Source organism: Balaenoptera borealis, assembly GCF_965194805.1.
Source record: "Balaenoptera borealis genome assembly, chromosome: 3".
Lineage (NCBI taxonomy): Eukaryota > Metazoa > Chordata > Mammalia > Artiodactyla > Balaenopteridae > Balaenoptera > Balaenoptera borealis.
In genome coordinates this window covers 117,223,127-117,250,721 of record NC_138866.1, presented here as the reverse complement: position 1 = coordinate 117,250,721, position 27,595 = coordinate 117,223,127, and the positions used below count along the sequence as shown (strand labels likewise).

General features: G+C 45.3%; 1 protein-coding gene and 1 long non-coding RNA gene across 3 annotated transcripts in view; one reads left to right on the top strand and one right to left on the bottom strand.

Annotated features, from left to right (window-relative positions):
* The first annotated feature begins 30 nt into the window (after nt 1-30).
* On the top strand, nt 31-24,953 carry LOC309624874. Its single transcript, XR_014242188.1, has 2 exons — nt 31-3,350; nt 6,978-24,953. It is a non-coding gene; the product is annotated as an uncharacterized lncRNA (long non-coding RNA).
* The window catches only part of GLCE (glucuronic acid epimerase), a 129,157-nt gene continuing 124,465 nt past the window's right edge, over nt 22,904-27,595 (bottom strand). The window contains exon 4 of one of the 2 annotated variants that reach the window (XM_082383323.1): nt 22,904-26,907. In XM_082383323.1, the coding sequence (XP_082239449.1) occupies nt 25,883-26,907 (1,025 nt within the window). In that variant the 3' untranslated portion in view covers nt 22,904-25,882. The remainder of the gene's footprint in view (nt 26,908-27,595) is intronic. The other variant, XM_082383324.1, reaches the window with a different exon arrangement.

The following is a 27,595-nucleotide window of genomic DNA, read 5'->3' as shown; positions in this document are numbered from 1 at the left end:
TCTTTGGATAAAACTCCCAGACTGAAGTGGAGGTGCATCCCACCCGTGGCCCCAGGCTGTCTGAGCTTCTGCTCCCTGCCTTGCCTTGTTTGCTAGGTGTGCAGGCAGTGGCAGGAGTACTGGACCTGGAGTCCAGAGACCTGGGCTCTAGCCTCCATTTAGCTCTGTAACTTGGAGCAAATCTCTGTCCCTTTCTGAGCCTCAGTTTCCCCATTTGCAGTGAATGGGTTGCAGCTGATGATCGCTAAGGTCCTTTTTTATGGATCCTCAATCATGCTATTGAGCATCTGGCTTATTAGGTTTTCCTGTGGCTACATATCTTGTAAAGGGGTGTGTGTGTGTGTGCCCCTCAGTCTAGACTAGCTTGTCCTCTCAGACTTAAGTTCTGGAAGGGAAAGTGATGTGTCTGTACCAATAGGTAGGCAGTCATCCTGTGCAAACCAGAGCTTGACAAGGGAGCGGGGATCCCAGTCCCAGCTTATGCTGAATTCAGAGTGGCCTCAGACAGGTCCCTCGTTAATCCTTGCTCTGCCTTCCCAAGGGTACTGGGGGACCAGATGAGCCATGGGATATGAAGGCCTTTGAAGGGGGAAGGCGAAGGGTGTGTGCGTTCTTTTGATGCCCATGGCAGCGATGGGCTTCGGAGACAGAATGGGGCATGAGCTGTTTGAAGCCTAGAGCTGGCTCGTCCCCACCCTGTAGGAGCTGCAGCCGGCACAGGTACCCCCACCTCCCAGCCATACACAGACACCAGGAAGGTGAACAGAGATGCAGTTCCCCACCAGACTCCAGGCCCCTGCAGGCCTCTGGGTGTGCAGCTTGGGAAGCGAAAGAAGGAAGATGAAGAGTCTCCCAACATAAAGGGAAATGGTCAGTGGGTTTCTTTCTTTCTTTCTTTTTTAAATTAGTTTTGGCTGCGTTGGGTCTTCGTTGGTGCGCGCAGGCTTTCTCTAGTTGCGGCGAGCAGGGGCTACTCTTCGTTGTAGTGCCCAGGCTTCTCATTGCGTTGGCTTCTCTTGTTGCGGAGCACAGGCTCTAGGCGCGCAGGCTTCGGTAGCTGCGGCGTGTGAGCTCAGTAGTTGTGGCTCGCGGGCTCTGGATCGCAGGCTCAGTAGTTGTGGCGCATGGCTTAGTTGCTCCGCGGCATGTGGGATCTGCCCGGACCAGGGCTCGAACCCGTGTCCCCCTGCGTTGGCAGGCGGATTCTTAACCACTGCACCACCAGGGAAGCCCCAGACACCTTATAAAATGTAACTCATATAATCCTTTTGGGAGATTAGCCCCGCGCATCCATATGACTTGGAGTCTCCCATCTCTCCCTCTGCCCCTCCCTGGCACCTGCGCTTTTAGGGTGCAGGTATAGGAAGTTACTTTTCCCAACCAGGCGCCTACTCCTCAGGGGGCCAGCCAGCTCCTCCTGGGTGGGCCCAGACTGTCCTCTTTGTTCAAAAGGCTGTCTGAAGGCAGAACAGTGCCAAAGAGACCCTCACCCCCTCTTAATAGCAGAAGGTGGGTCCCTTGTGCGTTCTCAGGTCCCTTGCACCCAACCCTAACTTAAGCCATCAGAGCCCCTCCCCACTCTTATCTCGCCTGTGATGGTGTCATCAGGTCAGGGCTTACAGCTCCACTTTGAGAAAACTGAGGCCGGGAAAGGTGCCAGGACTCACCCAGCAGTGGCGGATCTGGCACGGCACCTCCCACACACTGTCGGAGCTGCCCTGCTGACGAGGCCCTTTCCTAGGCATCATCTCATCAGGGCTGGAAGCATTCACCTCCTTTCACAGAGGCAGAAATGGCCACTCAGGGAGAGCGTGTGGTTGATGGGAACTTCTAGAAGAGCATTCCTTTCAGCCACTGTGTTCACACAAGTGGGCAGTGCTGGTATTAGTTTCCTAGGGCTGCCGTAACAAATTACCACAAACAACAGAAGCTTAATCTCCCACAGCCCGGGAGGCTGGAAGCCCCGAATGTAGGCGTCAGCAGAACCACACTCCCTCTGAAGCTTCCACAGGAGGGTGTGTCCACGCCCCTTCCAGCTTCTGGTGGCTGCGGGAGTTCCGGGGTTGTGGCAGCATCACTCCAGTCTCTGCTTCCGTCTTCCCGTGGCCTTCTCCTCTGTCACTGTGTCCTCTCCTCTTTGTGTAAGGACACCAGTCATTGCATTCAGGATGATCTCACCTCGGGATCCTTAGTTACATCTGCAAAGACCCCTTTTTCAAATAAAGTCACAGTCACAGGGACTGGAGGTTAGGGCGTGGTCTCACCTTTTCAGGGGAGTCCCAAGTGTGCTGTTTTTGTTGGGTGGGGGCTTTATTTGGGGTGGCTTGGGGGGAGGGCACTCACAGAGATTATGAAGGGGGCTTAGCCCACCCTCCCTTGCAAGCACCATTGTTACCCCACAAGGTACCTTCGTTTTCCCCTACTAGCCTCAGAAGGTCTCTGTCCCTGCATCCAAAGATGCCCTAACAGGAAAATGTAACACCTGGTCCAGTGGTTCTCAACCCTGGCCAGATGTCAGCATCAGCCACCAATTCAATGGGAATCTCTGGCGGTGGGCCGAGGTCTTCTGTAAAGCTCCCCAGGTGATTCTGATGTGCAACCGGGGTGCAGACCCCCAGGTAGTGCAATTCCTTTGGCTGCCTGACTCTGGAGTGACTAGCGAGCCAAGGCCACGTCTGCGTCATCGTCCTGCCCCGAGGTGCCCTGGGTTGGCCCAGCACGCAGCAAATATAAATACAAATAAATGTGTGAGGGGGCAGGGGGAGCCCACCCCGACGGCTCCAGCACCCAGTGATGGCGGTGGATTTTCCCAGCAGCGATGGCACTTGCACTTCTTGCCTGATTTCTGGGCCGCTCATTGCTCACCACTTCCCTGTGTTTCTCCCTCTCCCAGCCCCCTGAGCCTGCGGGGCACTGGGGGTGGATGCTGTAGAGCTGGAGGGCAGTCAAGCACTCCAGAAGGGGTGGGAAGACGGGAGCTCCCCTGGGCAGCCTCTGGCTTCTGCTCTCAGCCTGAGGCTGCTGCCTTTCCTGCATGGCTAACGACCTATAAGGACTGCCCCCCCCGAAAAGTGTTGACTGCCCCCAGTGAACCCAGAGATCCCCCTCCCTGACCCCTGGCTCTGTCTCAGCCCCCAGGTACCCGCTCTCTGCAAGCTCTGGGCAAAACCTGGACTCAGCTCTATTTCAAGAGCCACACAAATATCCATCACCTTTAACCCCGCAATCCCATGCCTGAGAATGCATCCTAAGGGAATAATCCTCAAAGAATGAAAACGCTCTTTGAACAAAGTTTCAGCGTTCTAACAGCAGGAAATGAAGGAACCTACGTGTGCAGCTCTAGAGCGCTGGTAAGCAACAGCGCACCCATTTTAAAAGCTAATTGTGAAGACCATTGCACCATGGGAGAGCGCCGATGATACTGTGTTGAGTGTAAAACTGCACTGGGCCGGAGGCCAGCTGTGAAAAAGTTGTATATGTGCACGTACAAGGGCTGGAGGGGAACTGGGGGGAAAAGAAAGAAAACCGAAACGCCCATTTACTAGGTTTGGGATTGTGGGTGATTCTTTTTCTAACTTCTGGTATTGTTGTAATATGTTTGTGCAATAAATATTTGTATGAGCATATAATAATAGTAATTATTATTAGTCTTGCGATCAGGAAAGGCTCCTGAAGGCACCTATTCAAAGCAGGTGTAAATGAGCACAGGTCCTAATGCGGGCTGCCTCCGTGAAGTATTTGCATTTGAAAGAAGCTAAAGTTTCAGACAAACAGTGGCCTTCGGGCTGGGGCGGTAGAGCTATTTTACAGGCAGGGTAAGGTCCTGCAGTCCCCACCTGTGGATGAGCGCCTGTCTCTGCACACCCACTCCCAGCAGCCTTCTTTAACTCAGTGTGCCCACTTTATGGGGCAACGGAGGAAGGGAGAGCTTACAGGTTACTCAGCCTCTGAGCCTCACCTCCTCCACACATTATTTTATCCAATGATAAGAATATCTGTGGGGGGACTTCCCTGGTGGTGCAATGGTTAAGAATCCGCCTGCCAATGCAGGGGACACGGGTTCGCGCCCCGGTCCGGGAAGATCCCACAGGCCGCAGAGCAACTAAGCCCGTGCGCCACAACTACTGAGCCTGCGCTCTACAGCCCGCAAGCCACAGCTACTGAGCCCATGTGCCACAACTACTGAAGCCCGCGCGCCTAGAGACTGTGCTCCACAACAAGAGAAGCCACTGCAATGAAAAAAAAAGCCTGTGCACCGCAAGGAAGAGTAGCCCCCGCTCGCCGCAACTAGAGAAAGCCCGCGTGCAGCAACAAAGAACCAACACAGCCAAAAAATAAATAAACAAATAAATAATTTATAAAAAAAAAAAAATATCTGCGGGGTCAAACAGGAACACCTGACTAGGTTCATAGCTAGTAAAAGGCAGGGCAGAGAGCTGAACCCAGGTGGGTCTCAGCCAAAGGCAAGGGCCTCCTCCCCTCTGTTTTGGGGTCTTCCCCCTGAGGTGGGGAGGTGACCCAGTGCTATCCACAGCCACCTCAATGGCAGCCTGGATGGGCAAGGACACTTCTAGAAATAGGGCTGGGACAGAGTGCTGACCCCAGGGAGGAGGGGGGTTGGCACTGGGCCTGAGGCTTTCTTAAAGTCTGGGTGTGGACCTTTTGAAGTTTGTTCTCAGGAAAGGCCGGAGAAGCCTTGCTGTGATCTCTGTCTCCACCCAGCTCAGGAGCTGTGAGAGGTGGAGGCAGAAGTGCTCCCCTGTGCTCTCCTGGGGGCTGACCGGCTGGGCAGGGCAGCTCGGGTCAGCTGATGAGCCCTGTGACGTACCCGGCTGCTTAAGGCGCGGAAGTCCAGATTTACACAAAACATTTAGCAGAGCGAAAAGGCTTCACTTTGACAGGAGGATTTCAAGTGATAGTCATAACCACTGTTTACCAAGCTCTTACTACAGGCCAGGTGCCCAGAGCTCTGTAGACACGGAATCTCATTTGACACTCATCAAGAGGCATGTCTATCTTTATCCCCATTTCATAGATTGGAAAGTTGAGGTAGTGACTTATACAAGGTCACACAGCCAGGACTCAGGACTGGTCCAGAGTTTGTGCCATCAATTGCTGTGCTACAGTCTTCCTTGGGAACCAGAGGGTACATTTCAATTTCCAAAAATTAAATATATATACAATTTTCCCTGGAGCACATCTGCTCTGAGGTTCACCACAGCATATATCCTACAGGTAACATTGAAAATATGACTCCTATTCACATTAGCCAGCCAATCTTGAGGCTTTCACAGGATCGAGCCTTTGAGAAATGGTCCACTTATGGGAAATAGGGCATGCTTGTAGTCAATTTCTTACATTAGAATACAGGGATGTAGAGATCTATTAGGTATTGTAGGAACAGCGAACTCCTACAAGGGCAAGTGACTTCCACGAATTAAAGGCTGAATCTGCATTAGATTGCCATCTGCCCTGCTGGAGTTTCTCCCTCCTCAAAAGTTGTTGTGCAGCTATTTTCGAGGTGGTTTCTGAATGAATACTAGAAAGTCCCTTTGGGTCCAGCCTGTGTCAGACCTAGCCTACATGATTTGTTTTTCTTGCCCTTTAAAGATTCAAGTGCGATGTCTCTCTTCTAACACACAGATCTGGGAATCTGCTAAAAGCAAGTGGTCACCACCGCCCTCACTCTCAAGTAACTTTCTGCACCACAGCTGGGTTTGAGAATACTCCTGAAATCCCTGCTAAATATTTTAGCGTGGGGAGGGAGCTGCTAAAGAGAGGGAGAAGATAATTGAGGGTTGTGTAAATATTTAATTTAGCCCCAAGCTAGTATCCTTAATTACAGAACATTGATGTCTTTATCATAATATTCCCCAGTCTAACTAACGACAAACAGCCCTTTCTCAAGCTCACTTCAAACCCCGGGTCAGAAGACTCCAGGCAGAGCCTCTTTCTATTACTTGCACGCTCTGTTCCCTCTGTCCTCCCAGTCCGCTCCCGTGTTACCCTTCACCTCCCTGGCACGTCCTCACCACCCAGGGCCAAGGGAGGGGTGGGATGGATTGCATCATCTCTGCTCACAGATGGGGAAACTGAGGCTTAAAGGGTCAGCAAAGCTGACCGAGCCCAGGTGTCCTCACCCAGATCCTGAGTATTTTCTGCCCTACCTTGGGGCCCACAGGGAGGCCCTCTGGACCACTGGGGCCCCTATGGCTCCTCCCCGCTCTGAGTTCCGTTCTCTGTAATGAATGAGTAAAGCGAGTCAGCAATTGCACAGAGAGAAAGGGCCATGGACTGCCTCACTCTCGCCCAGGACTGCCAGGGCTGGGGGCCAGGGGCCTCTGGGTAATTGCCAGGCGACCAGGCAGAGTCAGCACCCGCCCCACCACCGCAGCCCAGGCCCTGGCTGCAGCTCCCCATTTTGCACCCTCCATCCCTGCCCTCATTCATCCCTCCAGGGCCAGGTACTTCATGCCTTATCTCTGGTTCTCACGACAACCTGACAACCTGGTGAGGCTGGCGTTGCCATCCCACATTGCAGACGAAGTCACTGGGGAGGTGCAGAGTGGTGAGGTGGCTTGTGCAAGCTCGTGCACTTGGCAAATGGCTGAGTAAGGACTTGACCCCAAAATGTGTGTTCTCCAGACACCAAGCTCTCCATCTGGCACCCCAGTCTTCCCCTCACAGCCCAACTTCCGATGGCGGGTCTGCCTGCCCCAGCGCTTGGTGAGGGCCGCCTGCCGGGCTCCGTCCTGGCTGGTAGAGCCTCAGTTTTGAGCCTCACCTGCCCAACATACACTGCACCTAGTCACTTGCATTGAAGGATCGATGTGCTGAGAAGCACTGCAGGATCCCATCACCCCGGGGACCAGGTCAGATGCTCACAGGTGGGCTAGGGCTCACAGGGTAGGGAGGGTGAAGCTTCCTCTGTCTCTGATTTCTTTCTTCATTCACTCACTCATTCATTCTTTCTTCAGCTCCTTGCTGAGAATCTGCTCTGTGACAGAAGCTGAATAATGGCCCCTCAAAGATGTTCACGTCTTGATCCCAGATCCTGTGAATATGTTACCATACATGGTGAAAAGGATTTTGCAGATGTGATTAAGTTAAGGAGCTCAAGATGGGAAGATTGTCCTGGATTATCAGAGTGGGCCCCTTGTAATCACAAGGGTTCTTACGAGAGGGAGGCGGGAGGGTCAGAGGTCAGAGAAAGAGTGTGACGATGGAACTAGAGGTCAGAGGAATGCAGCCACAAGCCAGAGAATGTGAGCAGCTTCTGGAAGCTGGAAAAGCCAAGGAAATGGATTCTCCCCAGAGTCTCCAGAAGGAACACATCTGTACTAACACCTTGATTTTAGCCCAGGGAAACTGATTTTGGACTTCTGATCTCCAGAACCATAAGATAATAAATTTGTATTGTTTTAAGCCGCTGTGTTTGTGACAATTTGTTATAGCTGTACTAGGAAACTAATACAGATATGAAGATAAATGAGATGTGGTTCCTAACCTTGAGGAGCCCCTTATGAGGCCCGTGCAGAATCCCCTGAGAGCTTGTTAAAACACAGATTCTGGGCCCTACCCACAGAGTTCCTGTTTCAGTAGACCTGGGGCGTGGTGAGAGTTTGCACTCTGACAAGCTCCCAGGAGATGCTGAGGCACCGGCTGGGGAACCACACTTTGCCGCTGATGTACAACAGCGGTTCTCAAGTTCTAATGTGCATTCAACTGTCCTGGGGACCTTGTTAACATGCTGGTTCTGAAGTTAATTTGTTCATTTGTTTGTTGCCATGTTAATTGCCTGAACTCTCTTTAGAATGTCAGGTCTGTGAAAGCAGCACCTCTGCCGTTGCTGTTAGAACAGGGCCTGGCAATAGATACTCGATAAACATCTGCTGTTAGGACGGGTGAATGAGCAAGGGTTTGGAGCTTGCAGGAACAGTTTAGGCCAGACATCGTAATGTGGGTGTCCCGGGTGCCCTTGCTGATGCCACAGAGTGAATGAAATCCCAGGGGGACAGAATGAAGATCAGGAAGGAAAAGGGGCTGGAAGGGGTCCCGGAGGACCCCATCATAGGAGAGGGCCGCAGGAGTATCCACAATGGAGGAGGAGCAGCTGGAGGAGAGGGGAGAGCGAGGAGACAGCCAGGGGAGAGGGTATTCAGGAAGGAAGGTCTGCAGCCCCAAGAGCGCAGAGGGCCAGAAGGGGCTTCCGGATGAGGCTATAGGGAGGGAAAACTTCAGCACATAGCTCCTGCTATTGGGAGCTGGGGTGGCATCTCCTAGGTGAAGGACTGAATGATTAGGGGGGACTTAAGGGCTCACCTACTATGCATCCATTTTTCTTCTCTCTTGACTTAGACAATTTGTAAAAGCAATATGTGTATGTTGGGAAATATTTTGGAGAATTCTGAGAAGTATAAATAAGAAAACTGAAATCTTTTATCATTGTCATACCCTGAAATGAGCCCTATTTACATTTTTATGCATTTCCATCTTTATTGAATACATGTATGTAATACATAAAATTTTCCTTCAGATTGGGATAAGACTGTTTATATGTTTATATCCTGTTTCTTTTACTTAATACATTCTTCCATAAGTATTTTTCATGTTATTTTGAAGAGTAAAATATAATTTTGAAGGGTAGATAATACACTTTTGCACAAATGCACTGTAATTTAACCGTACCCTTGTTTTTGAGTATTTAAGCTGTTGCATTGTGGTTTTAATTCGAATTACCTTAAGGCAAATGATGCTCAGCGTCTTTCATGTGTTTATTTGCCTTATTTCTTCTTTTGCAAAGTGTCTGTTGAAATCTTTTGCTTATTTTTGGATTGGGTTATTTCTTTTCCTATTTTTGAGTCCTTTATATATTCTGAGTATAAGTCCTTTGTCAGAGATGTGATTTGTAAATATTTTCTCCCAGTCTGGGTTTTCATTTCCAGTGTCCTTCGCAGAGCAAAAGTTTTTAATATCAATGAAGTCCAATTTATTATTAATTTTTTTCTTTTAAAGATTATGCTTTTGATATCTAAGAGCTCTTTGCCTAACCCAAAGTCACGAATATTTTCTCTTGTATCTTCTAGAAGTTCTATAGGTTTGCATTTTACATTTAGAACTATGATCCTTTTTGGAGTTAATTTTTATATAAGATGTGGAGTAAATTTTGTATAAGATGTGGAGTACGTGGTCTTTTTGCTTTATTTTGTCTTGCAAATACATGTTGAATTGTCCTAATCATTCATGCACTCGTACAAAGCGCGTGAGTGTGCACCCTGGGGCCGGCACATCCCCATTTACACACAGCAAGGACACAGGAATTTGCCTTTGCACCACACTCCCACACAAGGGGAGACCATGCTTGGCAAGGAGCGCCCTAGGCTCGGGATCAGATCTCTACTCTGTTTCCAGCCTGCCCCTGACTCTCAGGAAGAAGTTACACCATCTCCCTGGGCCTCAGTTTCAACATCTGAAAATGGCAGTAACAACCCTGACCTCACTGGGTTGTTGTGAGGCTGCGGAGGTGTAACTTGGTAGCAGGATTCTAGACACACACACGAACAAACTGAGGAGTTCTGTAAGGCAAGGAGATGGGTCTGAGCGACAGTTTTGGGTGGAGGGATGGGGTTGGCTTGAATGGGAGAGGAATTCTTTTTTTAATGCATTTTTTATGTATTTAAAAATGGAAGTATAGTTAATTTACATGTGTTGGTTTACAAGATATTGAGTATAGTTCCCTGTGCTATACAATAGGTCCTTGTTGTTTACCTATTTTATATATATCGATAGTAGTGCATGTATGTTAATCCTAAACTCCTAATTTATCTCTCCCCTCACCCCATCCCCTTTGGTAACACAGTTTGTTTTCTGTCTGTGAGTCTATTTCTGTTTTGTAAATAAGTTCATTTGTATCATTTTTTAAAGTTTCACATATAAATGATATCATATGATCTTTGTCTTTCTCTGACTTGCTTCATTTAGTATGATAATCTCTAGGCCCATCCATGTTGCTGCAAATGGCACTATTTCGTTCTTTTTTATGGCTGAGTAACATTCCATTGTATATATGTACCACATCTTCTTTATCCATCCATCTGTCAATGGACACTTAGGTTGCTTCCATATATTGGCTATTGTAAATAGTGCTGCAATGAACACTGGGGTGCACGTCTCTTTTCAAATTAGAGTTTTCTCTAGATACATGCCCAGGAGTGGGATTGCTGGAGCATGTGGTAGCTCTAGTTTTAGTTTTTTAAGGAACCTCCATACTGTTTTCCATAGTGGCTGCACCAATTTACATTCCCACCAACTGTGTGGGACAGGAATTCTTGATGGATTTCCAGGGAGCTGTATCTCTGCAAACCCTGGGAAGCAGCTAGAAAGACTGCCTGGGGTTTGTCCTATTCTCTGTTTCCCTTCGGTGAAAAGGGCTTCCATTGCAGTCTGAGGGACTGAGGTTAGACGTTGGGAATAACTTTCCCTCTGACAGAGGAAGAAGTGAAAAGGGATAACTGAGTTCATGGTGCAGGGAGTAGCGTGGGTCTTTCCTGGTTGTGCCTGTCCAGACTTCCTTCCTTCCCTGAGGGACCCAGCTGGGCCTCTCCAGGCTGGGGTCTGACTTTGATGCAGGCAATTTGCTGGAGAAGGGCCTTGCTGCCCTGCAGGTGGTGCCCTTGAGCCGGCCCAGGAGGTGGCTCGGACTTCACCCAGCACTGCAGCTGCTCGAATGGGCGGCCAGAGTCTGGTTCCCACCCTGTGCCCGCAGGGCCTCAGGCTAGGGGTTGCAGGACCCGAGGCCTCAGGCCTGAGTGAGCCAGAAGTAGCTGCTGTGGCATCAATGTGAAGACGGAGAAAAACCCTGGGTTTGGGGGCCGCCCACCTGCCCAAAACAGTTCAGGTGCCCCGCCCTGTGGGCCTTTCCAAGGGTGGCGCTCAGTGTGTGGTGACTCAGAAAAACCTGGTACAGATCTTAGTTCTTCCCCTCACTGCCTGATGACACCCGGGCATGTCCTTAGTTTCTCCGTTTTCCCACCCAAAAGAGTGAATGATCCGTCCTCTTTCATAGGGCCATCAGAACACCTAATAAGCACTTAATAAATGTTAGCAATTATTGTTATTCAGCAAACGCGATGTGTCAAAGCGTCAAGAAAGATTGTATTGCCAACTAGATGGATATTGAACGCTAGAATCACAAGTGGTTTTATTTTTAGAAAATATTTAAGAAGATTTAATTATAATTTCAAAAAATTAAATTGAGAATTCCAGGTTTAAGTAAAATTTTGATTTTACGTTTTGCTATCCATTACTTATCATTTGTATTTGGTCTTTAAAGTTTAATAGATATGTTTTAATATTTTAGAAAAAATAAAATTTTTTTCACATACATAACTTTTCAAAAAAGTTAATGTTTATAACTGATTTAATTTACATTTCTATGATGAAAATGTATTCAAATTTTATACTCTGGATGTAATTCATTTTATTTTTAATCCCTTGGATCATTGAGAATGAGTGCAAATAGACATGATGATAGAAAGAGCAATTATGGAAGTGGAACTCAGACAAAAAAAGGCACAAAGAAACAGAAAATCTTGAAAGAGACCGTCTGCTTAAAATTTAAAAAATTGCCAACAACAAGTGAGCAGCTTTCACTGTACCCCTCCCCGTCAAAAACCCCACTTATATGATTACTAGAAATGAAAAAGGAGCTGAATAAACCGCCAATGGTGGATAGTCTTCAATAAAGATAATAGGGAAGGTTGATGAGATTTTTTTTTTTTTTAAGATTTTATTTTTATTTATTTATTTATTTTGGCCAAGCCAGGTCTTAGTTGCGGCAAGCGGGATCTTCACTGTGGCATGGGGGACTTTTTAGTTGCAGCAGGCAGGCTTCTTAGTTGCAGCACGCATGCTGGATCCAACCAGGGATCGAACCTGGGCCCCCTGCACTGGGAGCGCAGAGTCTTACCCACTGGACCACCAGGGAAATCCCCAACAAAATGGTCTTAAAGGGATCAGAGATAATTTGGACAAGATACAGTAGCACTAGAAGAGTTCAATGAAACAGCAGATGATCCTCAAAGAGCAAACCATGGACTTTGGCAGAAAATGAAAGTATCTTTAAAAGTGTGTTAATTATTTGCTTGCCACTAATAATGTTAGCAAAGGGTTATTTTTAAAAAACACAAATCTAAGTTGGCTGTGTCATTTTTTAAAGGACTAAAAATATTTTTAAATGTTTAGAGAAAAAAGTTTTTATAAGTAGAAAGAACCTTCATATGTAATATGCAGTAAAAGTAATATTCCAATAAAATGTAAGGAAACTAGAAAGCAGAAATAAAACGCTCATATGACCATAAAGGAGAAGATTCACATTCACATAGTCCAGTTTATAGAGACTATTTTCTAGCCATTTCTGCCTAGATTAAGGCAGAATCTCAATTGAGAGATTTGAACAAATGAGCAAAATACTGGTATTTGGGGTTTTCTTTATAATGTCCCAATGTGAAAGAACTTAAGAAATGCTACATGGATTCTTCATGCTAATCAAGGAATATAAATTAACACACTGCTTCCTTTATCTGGAAAGTCCTGCTATGAAAAAATACCAGCTGAATTAAAGAGTGTGCTTGCGGGGGTACAGTCTGTCACAGCCACCCTGCCTCATCACAGACCTGCAACAAATACTTTATGGTTTGGCGTTTGGGGTACCACCAAGCTAGATACTGCTTCACGAGATGTTGAAATCTATAATGAGAGAAATTCCTAGGGGACAATTAGAATATTATGTAATGTTTCCTGTGATAATGATGAGTTATTCTATATAAGCTTATCACACTATTTGAACATGTAAAATTTATGATTCACTTCTGAACCTACGGACCACTTTAAGGAATATATGACTAATTCCAGTTGCTACTGTCTCAGAATATTGAAGTTTTTCCATACAGAATTTAAAGAAAAACTAAGAACTCAAGAAAGGTTGTCTAACTTGGCATTTCTGGCAGTAGAACAAAGTTTTGTTACCAATTACTTAACAACAATGTGATTTTGTTGAAATAAAGGAAGAGATGCACTAAATGAATAATGTATAACTTACCTGTTTTTATTTTATTAGTCTTTCAAACATCACTAGCCCACCAACAGAACACTCAGACATACATAGTAATGATTAAATTCAGCCATCTTTGATATTTTACTAACTTTCAGCCATATAAAAGCCAGTTTTCAGTCACATGAAAAACACTATTTTCAATTTTGTCATTATTAAGGTATATCTGTTAAGGTAGGAGGAGAAAACAACTTTCTTTAAAAGGCTTGTAAGCCTGATTAAGAACTTTGAAATATTTAGTCATGTGGTTGGTGGGTCTCCATTTGTACTCTTGTTCCAGGCCCCAGAAATGTTAGGAGACCACCCAAAGACCCTTCTTCAGAGAGGCTGTGAGGCATAATGGAGAATCAGTGAGTATGGAACAAGAAGACCCACCTTACTGGACTTATTTTCCTTCCTCGTCCATGAATCCAAGGTGACACGGCCTGCCTCCCAGCACCATTTAGAATTCCCAGGACATAGTACATGTGGAAGTGCTTCCTGACACGGAGACAACTCTCCAGGTTGTCTGGCCCAAGACCCCTGGTTTCATGCCTTACCTCCTTTGTAAAGGACACTGGCTTGCCCCAGCTGTTGACTCACTGGCAGTTCTAGGCCATCGTATTTTATACCACAGCCGTCCTCTTCCCCCTGGTTGACCAAAGGGTGGTCAAGTGACCTATGACATAAGAGTAGACAAAGATGAGCTGGAACGGAGAATATTTCCACCTTCCCATCGACCCCACCCCTTTCCCCAGGACATCCTGTGTGTACTCAGCAACTCAGGAGTGCTGCTAAACTTCTGTCTACTCTGCTGGCCCTCCTGCCCCACCCCATCTCTCTAGCTCATAAATGCTCATAAAGTCTCAATTTTCTTGTGGTATGAGCTAGGAAATTGTTACAGACTCATCTTTTATCTAATGCAGAGAAAAACTGAGATGGCTAAATTAGACGGGCTGTTATCTACTACAATTATGAAAGAATCAAACGATCCTGACCAAATTTAGAACAAAATTTGACCCTAGAAAATGGACTTGGTAGAAATAAAGCTCACAAAAGAGAACTTGCCATGACAGAAACTATCATCAGTGAAATCTGGGACTGACCAAAATGTGATTTATGAACCAAATTTCTAACCTAAAACTTAAGTGAAAAAGAATTGGTCCCCATGAAAATAGTTTTAGTCAACTCGAAATGAAAAAGTGAAAAAATTGGAAATGGCTTAACTGGGCTTTATAGAAAATTGATCAAGGAATTAAATTGACTTAATGGAGTCCATTCTGGAAAGCCCTTTCCCAAGGAAAATTCATCAGAGTCAGCATACTTCCTAGTTATATCTTTATATTCAAAATGTCTCCAGTGGATTCTCTGTGGAATTTTCATTAAGAAACAAGAGGTGGTTCATGGTGGTTGCACCTGAAAGGTCGCGGTGTAGAGGGGCTGGGGAGGGTGTGGGCAGGGTCTTTGTAGGTGGGCTCCTCTCTCCTTAAAAATGTACTAGAATTATATGACTGCATTGGTATTACGACAAATATAATCCAGGCTGGATTCATTGTTTTCTATTCGCCATTATTATATTCGTCTTTTTCTTCTGATTTTAAAAGAAATTAAAATTAAAACACTTTTGTGGGCTCCTAAAAAGCATTGAGGGCCTTAGGTGCTGTGACTAATGGATAAGTTGGCCCTGGAAGGGGCCCAGGCCAAGGGTAAGCAGGAAAGTCTGAATGAACCTGGGGGTAGGGTGGGGCCGGATGGAAGGAAGAGACAGGGCTTTACCTTCACCTTCTTAATGGAAGTTGCCAGGGTGACAGCTCCCAGCCCAGCCTTCCTTCAGCTGCTCTGCTTTTCCTAAGGCCTGGTTTCCATTCACATATCTCTTTACAGTGAACGTTCCATCTCGCAAGGAGCCCTGGGTTTCTGTTCTTGCTACCTTAAGAGCCCAAGTAAACAAACAATTCTAAGGGCCTCTATCCACACTCGTGAAGCCCCTCTCAGCAATCCACCTCATGGTCGGTCGTCCTGTCTCAGTTGAGTTGTCTGTGTGGAGGAGAGCCGGTGTGCATGTGGTCCCCTCCCTGACTCAGCTGTGCACTACTGGGGCCAAGATTGGCTTTCTCTTTAGACCCGCCCCCTAACCATTCCACCTCATCAACATTTGAGTACCTCCTGTGTGCCAGCCCCTAGGTCATAGAGCCTGGGGCACAGCATTAAACAAGACACAGCCCGCCCTCAAGGAACTCATTCAGGGCCAGCCCAGGACAGGGTTTCTCAACCTCAGCACTATTGACATTTGGGCTAGATAATTTTTTGTGTGGGCAGCTGTCCTGTGCATTGTAGGATGTTCAGCAACACCCCTGGCCTCCACTCACTAGGTGCCTCCCCCAGATCATAACCATCAAAATATCTCCAGGCACTGCCAAATGTCTCCTAGGCGGCAGACATTGCCCTAGTGAGAACCACTGGTTTAGGCAATGAGTGTTGACAACTGAGTCAAAGGGCTCAGGGATCACAGTGTAGCTCATCGTGGGCACCCCAGAACGCCCATAGGAGCTGGAGGGGAGAGAGATGCAGGGATGCAGGTCTGGCTGTCAGGGATGCTTCATGGCTGAAGTGCTGTTTTAATTTGGGCCTTGGAGCTGAGCAGAGCCCTGCAAGAACTGTCAACAACATGGAGGAGAAGAATTGAGAGAACTCTTACGACATACGATTGAGGAGAAACGCTTATGCTCCAGTAGGAATGATGGGGGTTAGATAATGGGTAGGTCTCATTATCAACTGGAGGGCGGGGAATGTGTAAATACCTAGGAAATCCTTAGACAATACTTAGGTTACCCATGAGTTAAATCTAGTCTCAAAATGCATTTTGTTTGGTTCATCTAGTAATAATTTAATTTTTGACATGATTTTAAATGCTTTGTTTTAGCCACAGTCCCCACTATTCTTTATCACTCACTGACCCAATTATTCTTTTACAGTTATTTCACTTGCCACGTTTCTGAAGGCTTGTAAGTTTACATCTTTAAATATAAACAATATAGTGACTTTTCACTTGGGAGTTCATAGATACTTTCCAGATCTTTGGGTAAAATTCAGGGCATCAGGAGGCTCAATAATCGGCTGAGACCATGGGGCCCAAAAATGTATCTAAACTTTTCTGGGCATTTTTCTGGTGAGAGAGTCTCTGGCTTTCATAGAACTCTCCAAAGGGTCTGCCCTTCTCTCCTGAAAAAGGCCTAGCTAGGTGGGGCAGAGGTCTTTGCAGGTCCCTGGAGACATTTTGTGCAATCAGCAAAGGAGAGACTCAGGGCTGACTTCCGTTCACCTTTTCCTCTTAGCCTAGTTTAATTCAGTTAGTAATTAAAAATATGAATGCACTGTGGGATCTGCTTAGAGCACGGGCAGGCGTTGCGGCGGTCACCAGAGGCCTGGGTGCATTGATTTAAGATGTCTGGGCAAACTTTGTGAACCAGAGAGAAAGCCTTCAGTTAAAGATTTCTTCCACCAATTAAGAGGCCCCTTTGGAGGACACAGAGCCAGAGGCAAGACAAGAATCGCAGCTTGGAGGTGCCAGTCAGCCAGGGAGGACACGGGCAACGGTGGTGTGGTCCACGAGTGGTCTCCCTCACCCTCCTCATCCCCCTGGCCCCAGGGCCCGCAGGCTGTGCCACCTCCCAGAAAACCACTCTCACAAAGGATCTGGTCACTCCATTTACACCAAGGTGTACATGATGAAGCAGCTTACAATTAGGTTCGCATTTTGACTGTAATCATGTTTTAGCCCAAGAGTCTCTGATTTCACGGGTAGCTTGCTGGGGGCGAGATAAGGGTGGAGGATAACTTTGGGGAGGGGTCTGTGAGGTGGGGATTGGGGGAAGGGGCAGGGGTCCCGTCCTCAGACTCAAAGCCCTTTTCCTCAACTGAGAATTGGAATTGTTCTTTGAGCTGCAAGGACAGCTGGGGCATTTCTTCTGGGTGGTTCCAGTGTGGGCAAAGACTCTCCTTCCCACTGAAAAGACAGCAGCTGTGTGTGATTTCCCTGACTTCTCTGGGTTTTCTGTTAATCCTACCTCTCTGTAGTTTTTGCTCTCAGGATCTGCTGGGCCCACCAGGCCTGGGCTGAGTTCTGAATTTCCCAAGGGGGTGGGCAGGCTGCACTGTGTGTGTGTGTGTGTGTGAGCGTGCTCACACACATGGGTCTGGGGCTTACCGTGACCCTGACCCATCTCCCAGAGAACTCTGTGCTGAGAACTCTGGGGAACCGGTTTGTTCTGGGGGATGGAGAAAATGAGCAGCTGTAGGGAGGCCTGCACTCTGCCATTAAAGTGGATGCCCACTCCATTGGTCCCCTAGGACCACCCTGAGGATAAACTAAACTAATGGAAGGATGCTAAAAGGTTTAATGTAGGAAAGTTCTTTAGAATCTCATTAATTCCAACTCAAATTTGGAATTTGTAATATTTTTAAATGTTTTGTTTTCATAGCAAAGAATAAAAAACGTATGCCTCCTGAATCTGTTACTTTTGCAGATTATATACGGCAGGGACCCATTCTTACTCATCACTGCCTCTCCAGCTGCTGGCAGGCTGCCTGGTAACCGCCCGCTGAATCCTTCCAGATGTTTCTTGTGCATTTACATACGTGTGTGTGCATTTGCACACACAAACACACTCTCCTTACATCTTACTCTGTAACATACAGAGCTTTTGAAAGTCCATTACGGAAGACGGTAAACAGCAGGAGGGTGCCGGAGGGGCTGTGATGCTGGGTCATCCAAGATCTAATGTATACAGATGGTCCAGGGATGCAGAAGAAACGGGGCACATACCAAGGAGACTTGATCACTGAAACAACCTCCTGTTTCCAGGCTCTTCTAATCATTTAGTGGAGCAAGTATCAATTTCAGCAGATCTCATAGAGTCCACAGAGGAAATGGGCTCATTTTCCCATCTGTGGGCCAGCACTGGGGCTGAGATCTGCACCCTTACTTGAGCCCCCTGGGGTGGAGTCAGGAGCTAGCGGGTAATGGTTATTGCTTGGGGATGATGGCTGGGAACATGGAATCTGGGGGCAGACATACCTGGCTTCCAGACCTTGGCTGTCAAATTACTGACTTCTGGCGAGTTGTTTGACTTCTCCAAGTTTGTTTTTTCATCTGTGAAGTTCACATAGTACTTCCTCCCAAGACTGTCAAAAGAATTAGTGGTACATGTGGAGTCCTTTTGCCAGAGCCTGACTGTGTGCACGCAGACACTTGAGCTGCCCATATTCCCACTACTACTTGGCTTTGATTTGGGTGGGGGAGGTTACCCAAAGCCTACCCTTGGAAGAGCGCTCCTGGCTGTGGCTCAGGGCAGGCACGGCATCTTCTTACCTTTGCTGTCCTGGCAGCTAGCACATGAAAGGAACTGCATGACCTTGAGCAAGCTGCTTAAACAGCGTTTTGTTTTCTCATCTACCACCCGAGTCGGGCTGAGTGGTAAATGAGGTTGAGCTTGGGGGGCACCTACAATGGTGCTTATTCCCTCTCCTTATTCCTAAACAAAGAACAAGAAACACCAATCCAGGGACTTCCCTGGTGGTCCAGTGGTAAAGAATCCACCTTGCAGCACAAGGGATGCGGGTTCAATCCCTGGCTGGGGAACTGAGATCCCACATGCCGCAGGGCAACTAAGCCCGCGTGCCACAACTACTGAGCTTGAGCACCTCAACTAGAGCCCGCGTGCCACAAACTACAGAGCCCACGCACCCTGGAGCCTGCGTGCCACAACTGGAGAGAAGCCTGCGCTCTGCAATGAAGAGCTCGTGTGCCCCAGTGAAAGATCCCGCTTGCTGCAACTAAGACCCGACGCAGCCAAAAATAAATAAAATAAAATAAAATAAAATAAATAATAAATAAATCTTAAAAAAAAACCCTTTCTATCATTCTACTTTAAAAAAAAGAAAAAGAAACACCAATCCAGAGCCATTGTTGGCTGTACTTTGCTGTACCCTGATACTCAGAGCTCTGAATGTTTACTCAAGCTGACAAGAAGCTGCCTGGGTGACACCTCCTGGTGGGTATTTCCAGATGGAGACAGTACCCTCTTTGTTGCCTGCAGGAGTTGAGAAGATGCACTCTCCTCCTCCTGATTACCTTGCCACACCATTGATGGGATTTGGGAATTAGTTTGGGGCCTCCCACTCTGTATTCGATTGAATTGCAGAGATTTAATCTCACCGGTGTTAAAAAAGAAAAGACAGAGTAACAGGCATTAAATTAAGCTCCTGCACTTTTGCCAAGAACCCTCCACCCCCACCAGACCTCAGGGATTTACTTCCTTCTCTAATGCCCAAAGAGATTACTACTCTACTAGTTTTTCTAAACTGAAATGGAACAGCCATTCTTATCTCGGGGATTTCACTAGGTGCTGATGAGAACTGAGCAAAATCCCAGGAAGGCACTGGCTCTTCCAGGTGCACTAGAGGCAATGTGGGTGGGGTTGCCTAATAATATCCTCCCTAAACCGTGTGTTTACCAGCAGTTCGTCGGCTGCTCTATTTCTGATCCTTCCCAGGACTTTTTTCTTCCTCTTTCGCTGTTCTCTTGGCTACCGCTCGATGATTTGCTTTGCAGTCCTGTCATTTCACAAAATCTTACTTCTGGAAAAGGATTAGAAAAATTACACAGTGTTGCTGCTACTTAACATTCAGGAAATGCAGCATCCACACACAAGTTACCAATCATACTTACCAGATGGTAACTGTATCTTTTCACTAGAAAGTGAGCCACAAACATTGAAACTCATCACCAACACATTTAAATTCACATCCATTTTCAATGTGACATCCTTAATGAGTTGGTATAATGAAAATCAGTATTTTATCCCTATATTGTTAACTATTTGTAACAATAATGCTACAATAACGCAGACTTGATATTTTTTAAATTGTCATGAAACAAAATCTCACCACAACCTACAATTCTGATATACTCTGTACCTAAATATATTTTTTCAATACTTCAGAGTTCTATATTCAGAATGGGCTAATGGAAATGGCACATGGCAGGAAGAATAAAAATCTTGCAGCTGATGATGGTGTCTATATACTTTTTTAGCACCAGTGCTTAAGCTTAGTGGTTACTTTTTGATCAACTATTTCCCTAAAAAAACTTTAAGATCAACTAGTTCTCTCTTATTGGACTTGTGTTAGGAGGCAACTGAAGCCCACGGGGGTGGAGTAAGTTCCTGATGTGATAACAGCAGAGCCAGAGAGCCTTGCCTCCCGAGTCCCCGGTCTAGATTTCAGTCCACCTAACACTCCCCAAAGATCTCTGAGTTTTGGCCTTAGCTGGTTGTCAATAAATTAAATGGCAAGCCTGGCTAGTTTGGTTTCTGTGCACTGAATGAGTGAAGAATGGTTGCTAATGGGCTGAATTGTGTCCCACCCAAAATCCATGTTTAAGTCCTAACCACTAGGACCTCAGATTGTGACTGTGTTTGGAGAGAAGACCTTTAAAGAGGTAATTAAGGTAAAATGAGGTTTCTGAATTAATGGGCCCTGATTCAATATGACTGGCTAGGACACAGACAACACACAGAGGGATGACCATATGTGAGGACACAGCAAGAAGGCAGCATTCTGCATGCCAAGGAAAGAGGCCGCAGAAGAAACTGTCCCTGGTGACATCTTGATTTTGGACTTTTACCTTCCAGAATTGCGAGAAAATAAATTTCCACTATTTAAGCCACACAGTCTGTGGCTTTTTTTTTTTTTTTTTTTAATGGCAACCCTAGCAAATACAGTGGTCCAGACTGAAGGAAAATGTAGAACTCACATTATACTTTTCTTTATAATAGAGACACTATGTTATTAAGTAGGGCTCATTTATCCTAAGGATACAGTGGAATCTCATGGAACCAGAGTGGAATGCTGATGGCCTCAGAAATGCATTGGAGGGACTTCCCTGGTGGCGCAGTGGTTAAGAATCCACCTGCCAATGCACGGGACATGGGTTTGAGCCCTGGTCCGGGAAGATCTCACATGCCGCGGAGCAACTAAGCCCATGCGCCACAACTACTGAGCCTGAGCTCTACAGCCCACGAGCCACAACTACTGAGCCCGCATGCCACAACTACTGAAACCTGTGCACCTAGAGCCCGTGCTCCGCAACAACAGAAGCCAGCACAATGAGAAGCCCGCGCACCGCAACAAAGACCCAATGCAGTCAAAAATAAATAAATAAATAAATTTATTAAAAAAAAAAAAAAAAGAAATGCATTGGACCCAGGGCCTGGAGCATTGTCAAGATTCTGTTTTCATCTCTGCTTTTCATTGTGTATCTGCTTCAGTTTTGTTTTGTTTTGTTTTTTAAATCCATCCCAATTTCCAATTCCTGGGGGAGAGAATGATTGGCCCAGCTTGAGTGAGGGACTCACCCCTGGTCTAAGAGTCATGTTAGAAATGACTGTTAGAGGGAGGCAGAGTCACATGGCACACCATGGCCCTCACAGCCCTGTGGAGGGCTTCCCTGGTGGCACAGTGGTTAAGAACCCACCTGCCAATGCAGGGCACACGGGTTCGAGCCCTGGTCCGGGAAGATTCCACATGCCGCGGAGCAACTAAGCCCGTGCGCCACAACTACTGAGTCTGCGCTCTAGAGCCCGCAAGCCACAACTGCTGAAGCCCACAGGCCTAGAGCCCGTGCTCCGCAACAAGAGAAGCCACTGCAACGAGAAGCCCATGCACTACAACGAAGAGTAGCCCCCGCTCGCCGCAACTAGAGAAAGCCTGCGTGCAGCAACAAAGACCCAACGCAGCCAAAAATAAATAAAAATAAAAATAAAAAAGCCCTGTGGAGACAAAGGAGGCGTTCTCAGGAAAGGAGCTCACCAGACTATGGAATAAGTCCTGTGCAGCATGGAGGGTCTGTCTCCTCTCAAGGGCAATGGGGAGGCAAATATGTGATGCTCAGTGTGCTAAAGCAGAATGGCCGATGTATTAACAGTTTGGCTACAGATAGCAAAATTAAGGCAAGAGCAGTGCAAGACCTCATTCAGACCAAGGACTGCTTGCAGTCTTATGGCTGTTTCCCAACTGAGGATGAGAGAAAGAAGAGATGACAACAATGTTGATTAGCAGCCTGTCAAAGTATGTGCACTCATCAGGTAGAAAAAGTTGATTGGTGATCAATTGGAATTCCATTATAGAAATGGTGCAGAATGTTTATAATCTAAAAAATAATGTACAATGAAACATAACAGGAAGCCAGACTAGTCTCTGGTTTCATACATATTAGGGAAAGTAAAATCATTACTTTCTGAGAGGAAGAGGGGGCAGAGATTAAATAATGCTTTTTGTTCTGGAGAAGAGGTTATGTATGGGAAATACAGCAAAAACAAATTTTCAAATAAATCGGAATCAGACAAAAGTGGTTACCAGCCTGAATTAGCATGGGAAAGGGCATCCTCACAACTGTCACAGCACCTTGCTTTTGCTCACGTTACCCCTTCTTCTTCCACCTGGTACCCAGGCCTGAAGCCCCTGCTTAGGCTATCTCCTCTGTAACACCTACCCTGACTGACCACACAATTGGGCATTTTATTTTTCTGAAACTGTTTTGTGGACATTGTGTTCCCCCTATAGACTAAACCTCCTTAGGATGAAGGCCCATATGATATTCCCCACTTTCTCTTAAAGGGCCTGACACACCTTTAATGAACATTTGTTGCCTGACTAGTTGTCACCAGCTGAACAGAAAATGGTCAGAAATATGCTTGCTGGGCTCAAGTAATCTTAGAATAATCAGAGAAGAAAGAGAAACATCCAGGTATGTTCCTTTTAAGATAAAAACTTTATTTTACAATTATATAAAGCTGCTTTACATTAAGCACAAACAATCGATTTACTTTGTATAGAAACAAAATACCTTTTCATCTGCAAAAAATCAAGTTTTGCTGTATATAAAACTAACATGTGCACATTGTGCTTAAACTGCAAAGTCTGTACAGCTTTACAAAGGACTACCCTTCAGAAGGGCATCCAGTAAACACTTTATTGCATATTTAACACATGGTCTATAACCCACATGTACAATGGAAGAGAAACAAGAAAAACAATTAAAAGGAGGATGAAAATAGCAGCTTTCAGTGAAAGTTTGCACACCGACAAAGAAAAAGGTCTGCCACATCTGTAGAGTTGTGCTTGTGTGTCATTTTTGTACTTGCTCACATACACTGGATGGTTTTTGGATGAAGCCTTTATGTACAATAACTCTGAAAGGGTCAAACCTGACCTTCATCTGGAAACTTTTGGCTGGTTTTATAACTGAAGTGGCAATAGGTTTAATTTAATATCAAAGCTAACTCAAGGTAAGTGTAAACAACTAATACCCATATTCTTGGAACAAAGAAAAATTTAAAGAAATAAAACAAAACTTTAAAATACCTTCCCCATTCTCGCAAAGCTCAGACTAAATAAACATTTTGCATGATTTAAAATCCTAGAAAACTCCACAGGTGTTTAGGAAGAAAAGTGTGATGGATGGTCTTGGGCAGTGTTTCTCCACATATATCCCCCGGTTCACTTGCATCAGAATTACCTGAACACTTTTTTTAAAAATGCAGATTATCATGCTTCACAGGCCGATTTACTGAATATCTGGAATCGGTACTTCAGTAAAGCTCCCAGGTGATTCTGAGGCATTAGTTTGAGAACCACTGGTTTGTACAGCCAGTGCTGCTACAGGGTCAACTCACCCTCTTTGAAAATTCTGGGATCACAGGAAAAATCAAGTTGCTGTTGCAACGTGGAAGGCAGTGTGAAACCAACAGCAATGAAATAGCAATGCCATTTCTAGATCAAAATGTCTTTCTTTTTTCAGTGGAAAAAGACAGCCACATTGTTAAGGCACTGATATTTGTCACAGAAGCAGTACCATACTGTTTTCATTGATTCCCTCAATCTGAAGTACCAGTATGCAAACACAAGGCAGAAGTCTGGACTGCTCTAAATAATAACAAATACGATGGAGTAAAAACGATTTCCAGATTGGAGAAGGTTTATTTTTGAGCCCTGAAATAAAAAAAGCAGGAGTCCAGATATTCTTGTTGAGACATCTAATGTGTAAGAACTACAAAGGTCAACGGCTAGGGGGAAGCCTAATAACCCACAACTGTTTTGTTGTGGGCAAAATCGACTTGTGGTCACATAAATTGGGAGTTTAAACTTACTTTTCCATGGCCAGTTTAATATTGTCTTCAGTTGTAGATCTTCGTTCCTGCCCCCTTTGCCACTGATACATATATTTTGTACATAGATACGTATGTATTCTCTGGTTTCTAAGTGGTGTTGGTAGGCTGAGTTCAATCAAGATGTAGTGTGCAGGCAGGTGCCCACCTGGCTCTTGATGTGCATTTCATACAGGTCACACACAAACTGCACGGTGTGTGTCAGACTCAGTCCCCTGAAAATATGGGGTCTCATGTTTCCATTCTGTATAAGTTATTGTATTGATTTAGTGTATTGTCATACACTAAAACAAAGACAGCAAAATCAGCCTCCTTCAGTTCTGACCTACTGCCTGAAGTCTTATAGCAGACACTACCCAGGGTAGAGGGCTATGATACCTATTTATGTGAGGTATAAAACCAAAATAAAGGTCTGATTACACATGTACAGCTAATGCAGTAGCATCACTTTTATCCAATAGCTGAAATAATTTAAAGTTAAAATTGCAAAGGAAAAACACTGATGCACAAAAGGCAATAGTTTGGAAAGTTGTCAACCAAGAATGATCTAAGTAGAAAAAAAAAAAAACCTGCTACAAAACCTTATAATATCTGACCTAGTAATTTTCTTTAAAGGGGAAAAAAAATCTTAAAAAGACAGTGGTAGTGGACTTATCAAAATTACTACCTCCTCTCCAAATTTAGGTTTATAATAAAAATTCCCAAATGTCCCCCCAACATAGAAAAAACTCTCTAGCATAGTCTGAAATGAAATACAAAATTCTAGATAGTGACAAAAAGAAACCACCACAATGGGGGTAGAGGAGGGATAGAATGATTATCAAACCTTTACTGATTGTAGATCAAGTTTCATAAAACAGATAACATTTCTGTAATTTCTTGTGCAGTCAACAAGTTTCATTTTAGTTGTGCTTACATTATATAACTGTGAAGCCTGAACACTGGTTGTGTTTTTAATTTACACGTTTCAAGAAAACCATAAATTCAAAATATTCTCCATATATAACAAATTGAACAAATCCAACAAATGTTCATTCACTCCCAAAAAATTAACATATAGAAAAGAAACATCATTTTTAAAGTTGCACAGTCCACTATTCAGGCTACAAGTACATATTTACTGTATTACAGCACATTATATTTTTAAAGTCTGCTTTCAACATAAACATAAATAATCACATTTTAAAAGAGCCCCATACTAAGTTTGCAGGCAAGTGCTGGACAGTTGGCCAGTAAGAGCTACTTACCATTGTCTTTCCCAAACCGAAAGGACTGGACTATCTGTGGAACTATCTGTATAGGGTGATAAGCAAGGCCAAGTTAAACATTTTCATTCACCCATTGACTAAACACTTTTCTGCTCCAAATGCCACCTCCATTTCTAAACACCCAACTCATCGAATGCAATTATCTCAGAAGACTGGTTTTAAGGATCATTTATCACTTTGATGTAATCCACAAAAACCTAGTATACAACCTTTTAAAATGTGCCTATGCTCTGCTGACAGAGAGCCCGTAGTTTTTGTGTACAGCAGAGGCTGAAATATGATTTTGGTTCTGAGCTCTAGTTGTGCTTTGCCCTGCTGCCTTTAAGGTAGCTTTTCCACCTCTTGACAAATTCTTTGAAGATTGGGGACTCATCAATGGTGCTGAGTAGCTGCAGTTGATTGATGTGGGTGGTGTGATAGTCCCAGCGGGCCAGGTTGGGGGCAATGCCAAGCATGAAGTGCCGGAGGTCATAGATGGTTCCTGAGCCAGTGTCGTACAAGGGGAGCATGGCTTTAAGGGATTCCATGCCACGCTCATACAAGGACCTCGCTTCTTTCCCGAGTTTTTCCCCTGCAGTTTCTTTTAAGTCATACAGCCCAATTAAAGAATACATAAAGCCATTTAAAACAAAAGAGCTAGGTGTGGTTGGATATTCTTCATACCAGTCATGTTTATTCATAAACACAGCTTTAACTCCATGCTGCTCTGACAGAAATTTGTAAGGGGCTGTTGCCCTTAAAGCTGAATTGAGGAATACATGGTCTTTTGTTAAGAGATAGGCCCTGACTAATGTAGAAATGGCTTGCCCTTGGGCCATGGCAGAGTACCACCCTGGCTCTAAAGACTTGAACCCTTCCCCTAACTTACGGGTCACCATAATTGGCCAGCCACCTTTCTCATCCTGGTTCCTCACCAACCAATCACTGGCAGCAAAGAATGCGGCCATGTGGGCTGTGGTAGAGATGGTAATGTTGTCGAGGAAGCCTTTCCCTTTTGCAATCAACCTAACTACCTTCTTGGGCATTATTTTGGTTGGCTTGACAGCTTTTGTATTGGAAAGACCCACTCCTTTCCGGAGGTCAGTGACCAGGTCCCTGGTAACCGTGCTCCATGAAGTTCTGGGCCCAATGCCATAGTATATGTCTCTTTCTTTAAAAGCAATTAGCTGGGTATTTGAGACATAATGTACAGTGAAGAGCTGATTCTTTTCTGTGGTCTCCAGAACCACAGACACACTTCCGTTTGTTAAGAACTTGAGGTCAAATGAAATAATAAAATCTTTTGTGTTCCCCAGTTGCAAGGATACACCATCACTGGTTTCTGTAGGGGGAAAATATACCAAAAAAGACTGGTTAGACTAGAAGCTCTTTGTATTTAAAAGTTACTTGCAATTCATCCTTGACAATCACTGACCATACAAAATTAATACTTCAATTTTTTTTTTTTTTTAGCCTAGCTTTATTTATTTATTTATTTATGGCTGTGTTGGGTCTTCGTTTCTGTGCGAGGGCTTTCTCTAGTTGCGGCGAGTGGGGGCCACTCTTCATCGCGGTGCACGGGCCTCTCACTAGCGCGGCCTCTCTTGTTGCGGAGCACAGGCCCCAGACGCGCAGGCTCAGTAATTGTGGCTCACGGGCCCAGTTGCTCCGTGGCATGTGGGATCTTCCCAGACCAGGGCTCGAACCCGTGTCCCCTGCATTGGCAGGCAGATTCTCAACCACTGCGCCACCAGGGAAGCCCACTTCAATATTTTATATGTCAGATTTTTAAAAAAATTTTTATTTTTACTAAGTTAACCATAAACAGATGACAACTGTTGAGTCCGTGATGGCTTGTGAGCATCAGGGCAAAGCTCTTACCTTTTGGCCTGTCTAGTTTACATTAGAGGGGCTAATGGCCTTAGCAGATAGCTAAGGTACTGTGGTCAAACTGCCTTTTCTAGATCAAATACTGGCTGACCAATAATCAATGACTGTCTAGTATACCCATTCTACAAAAAGAAGAAATA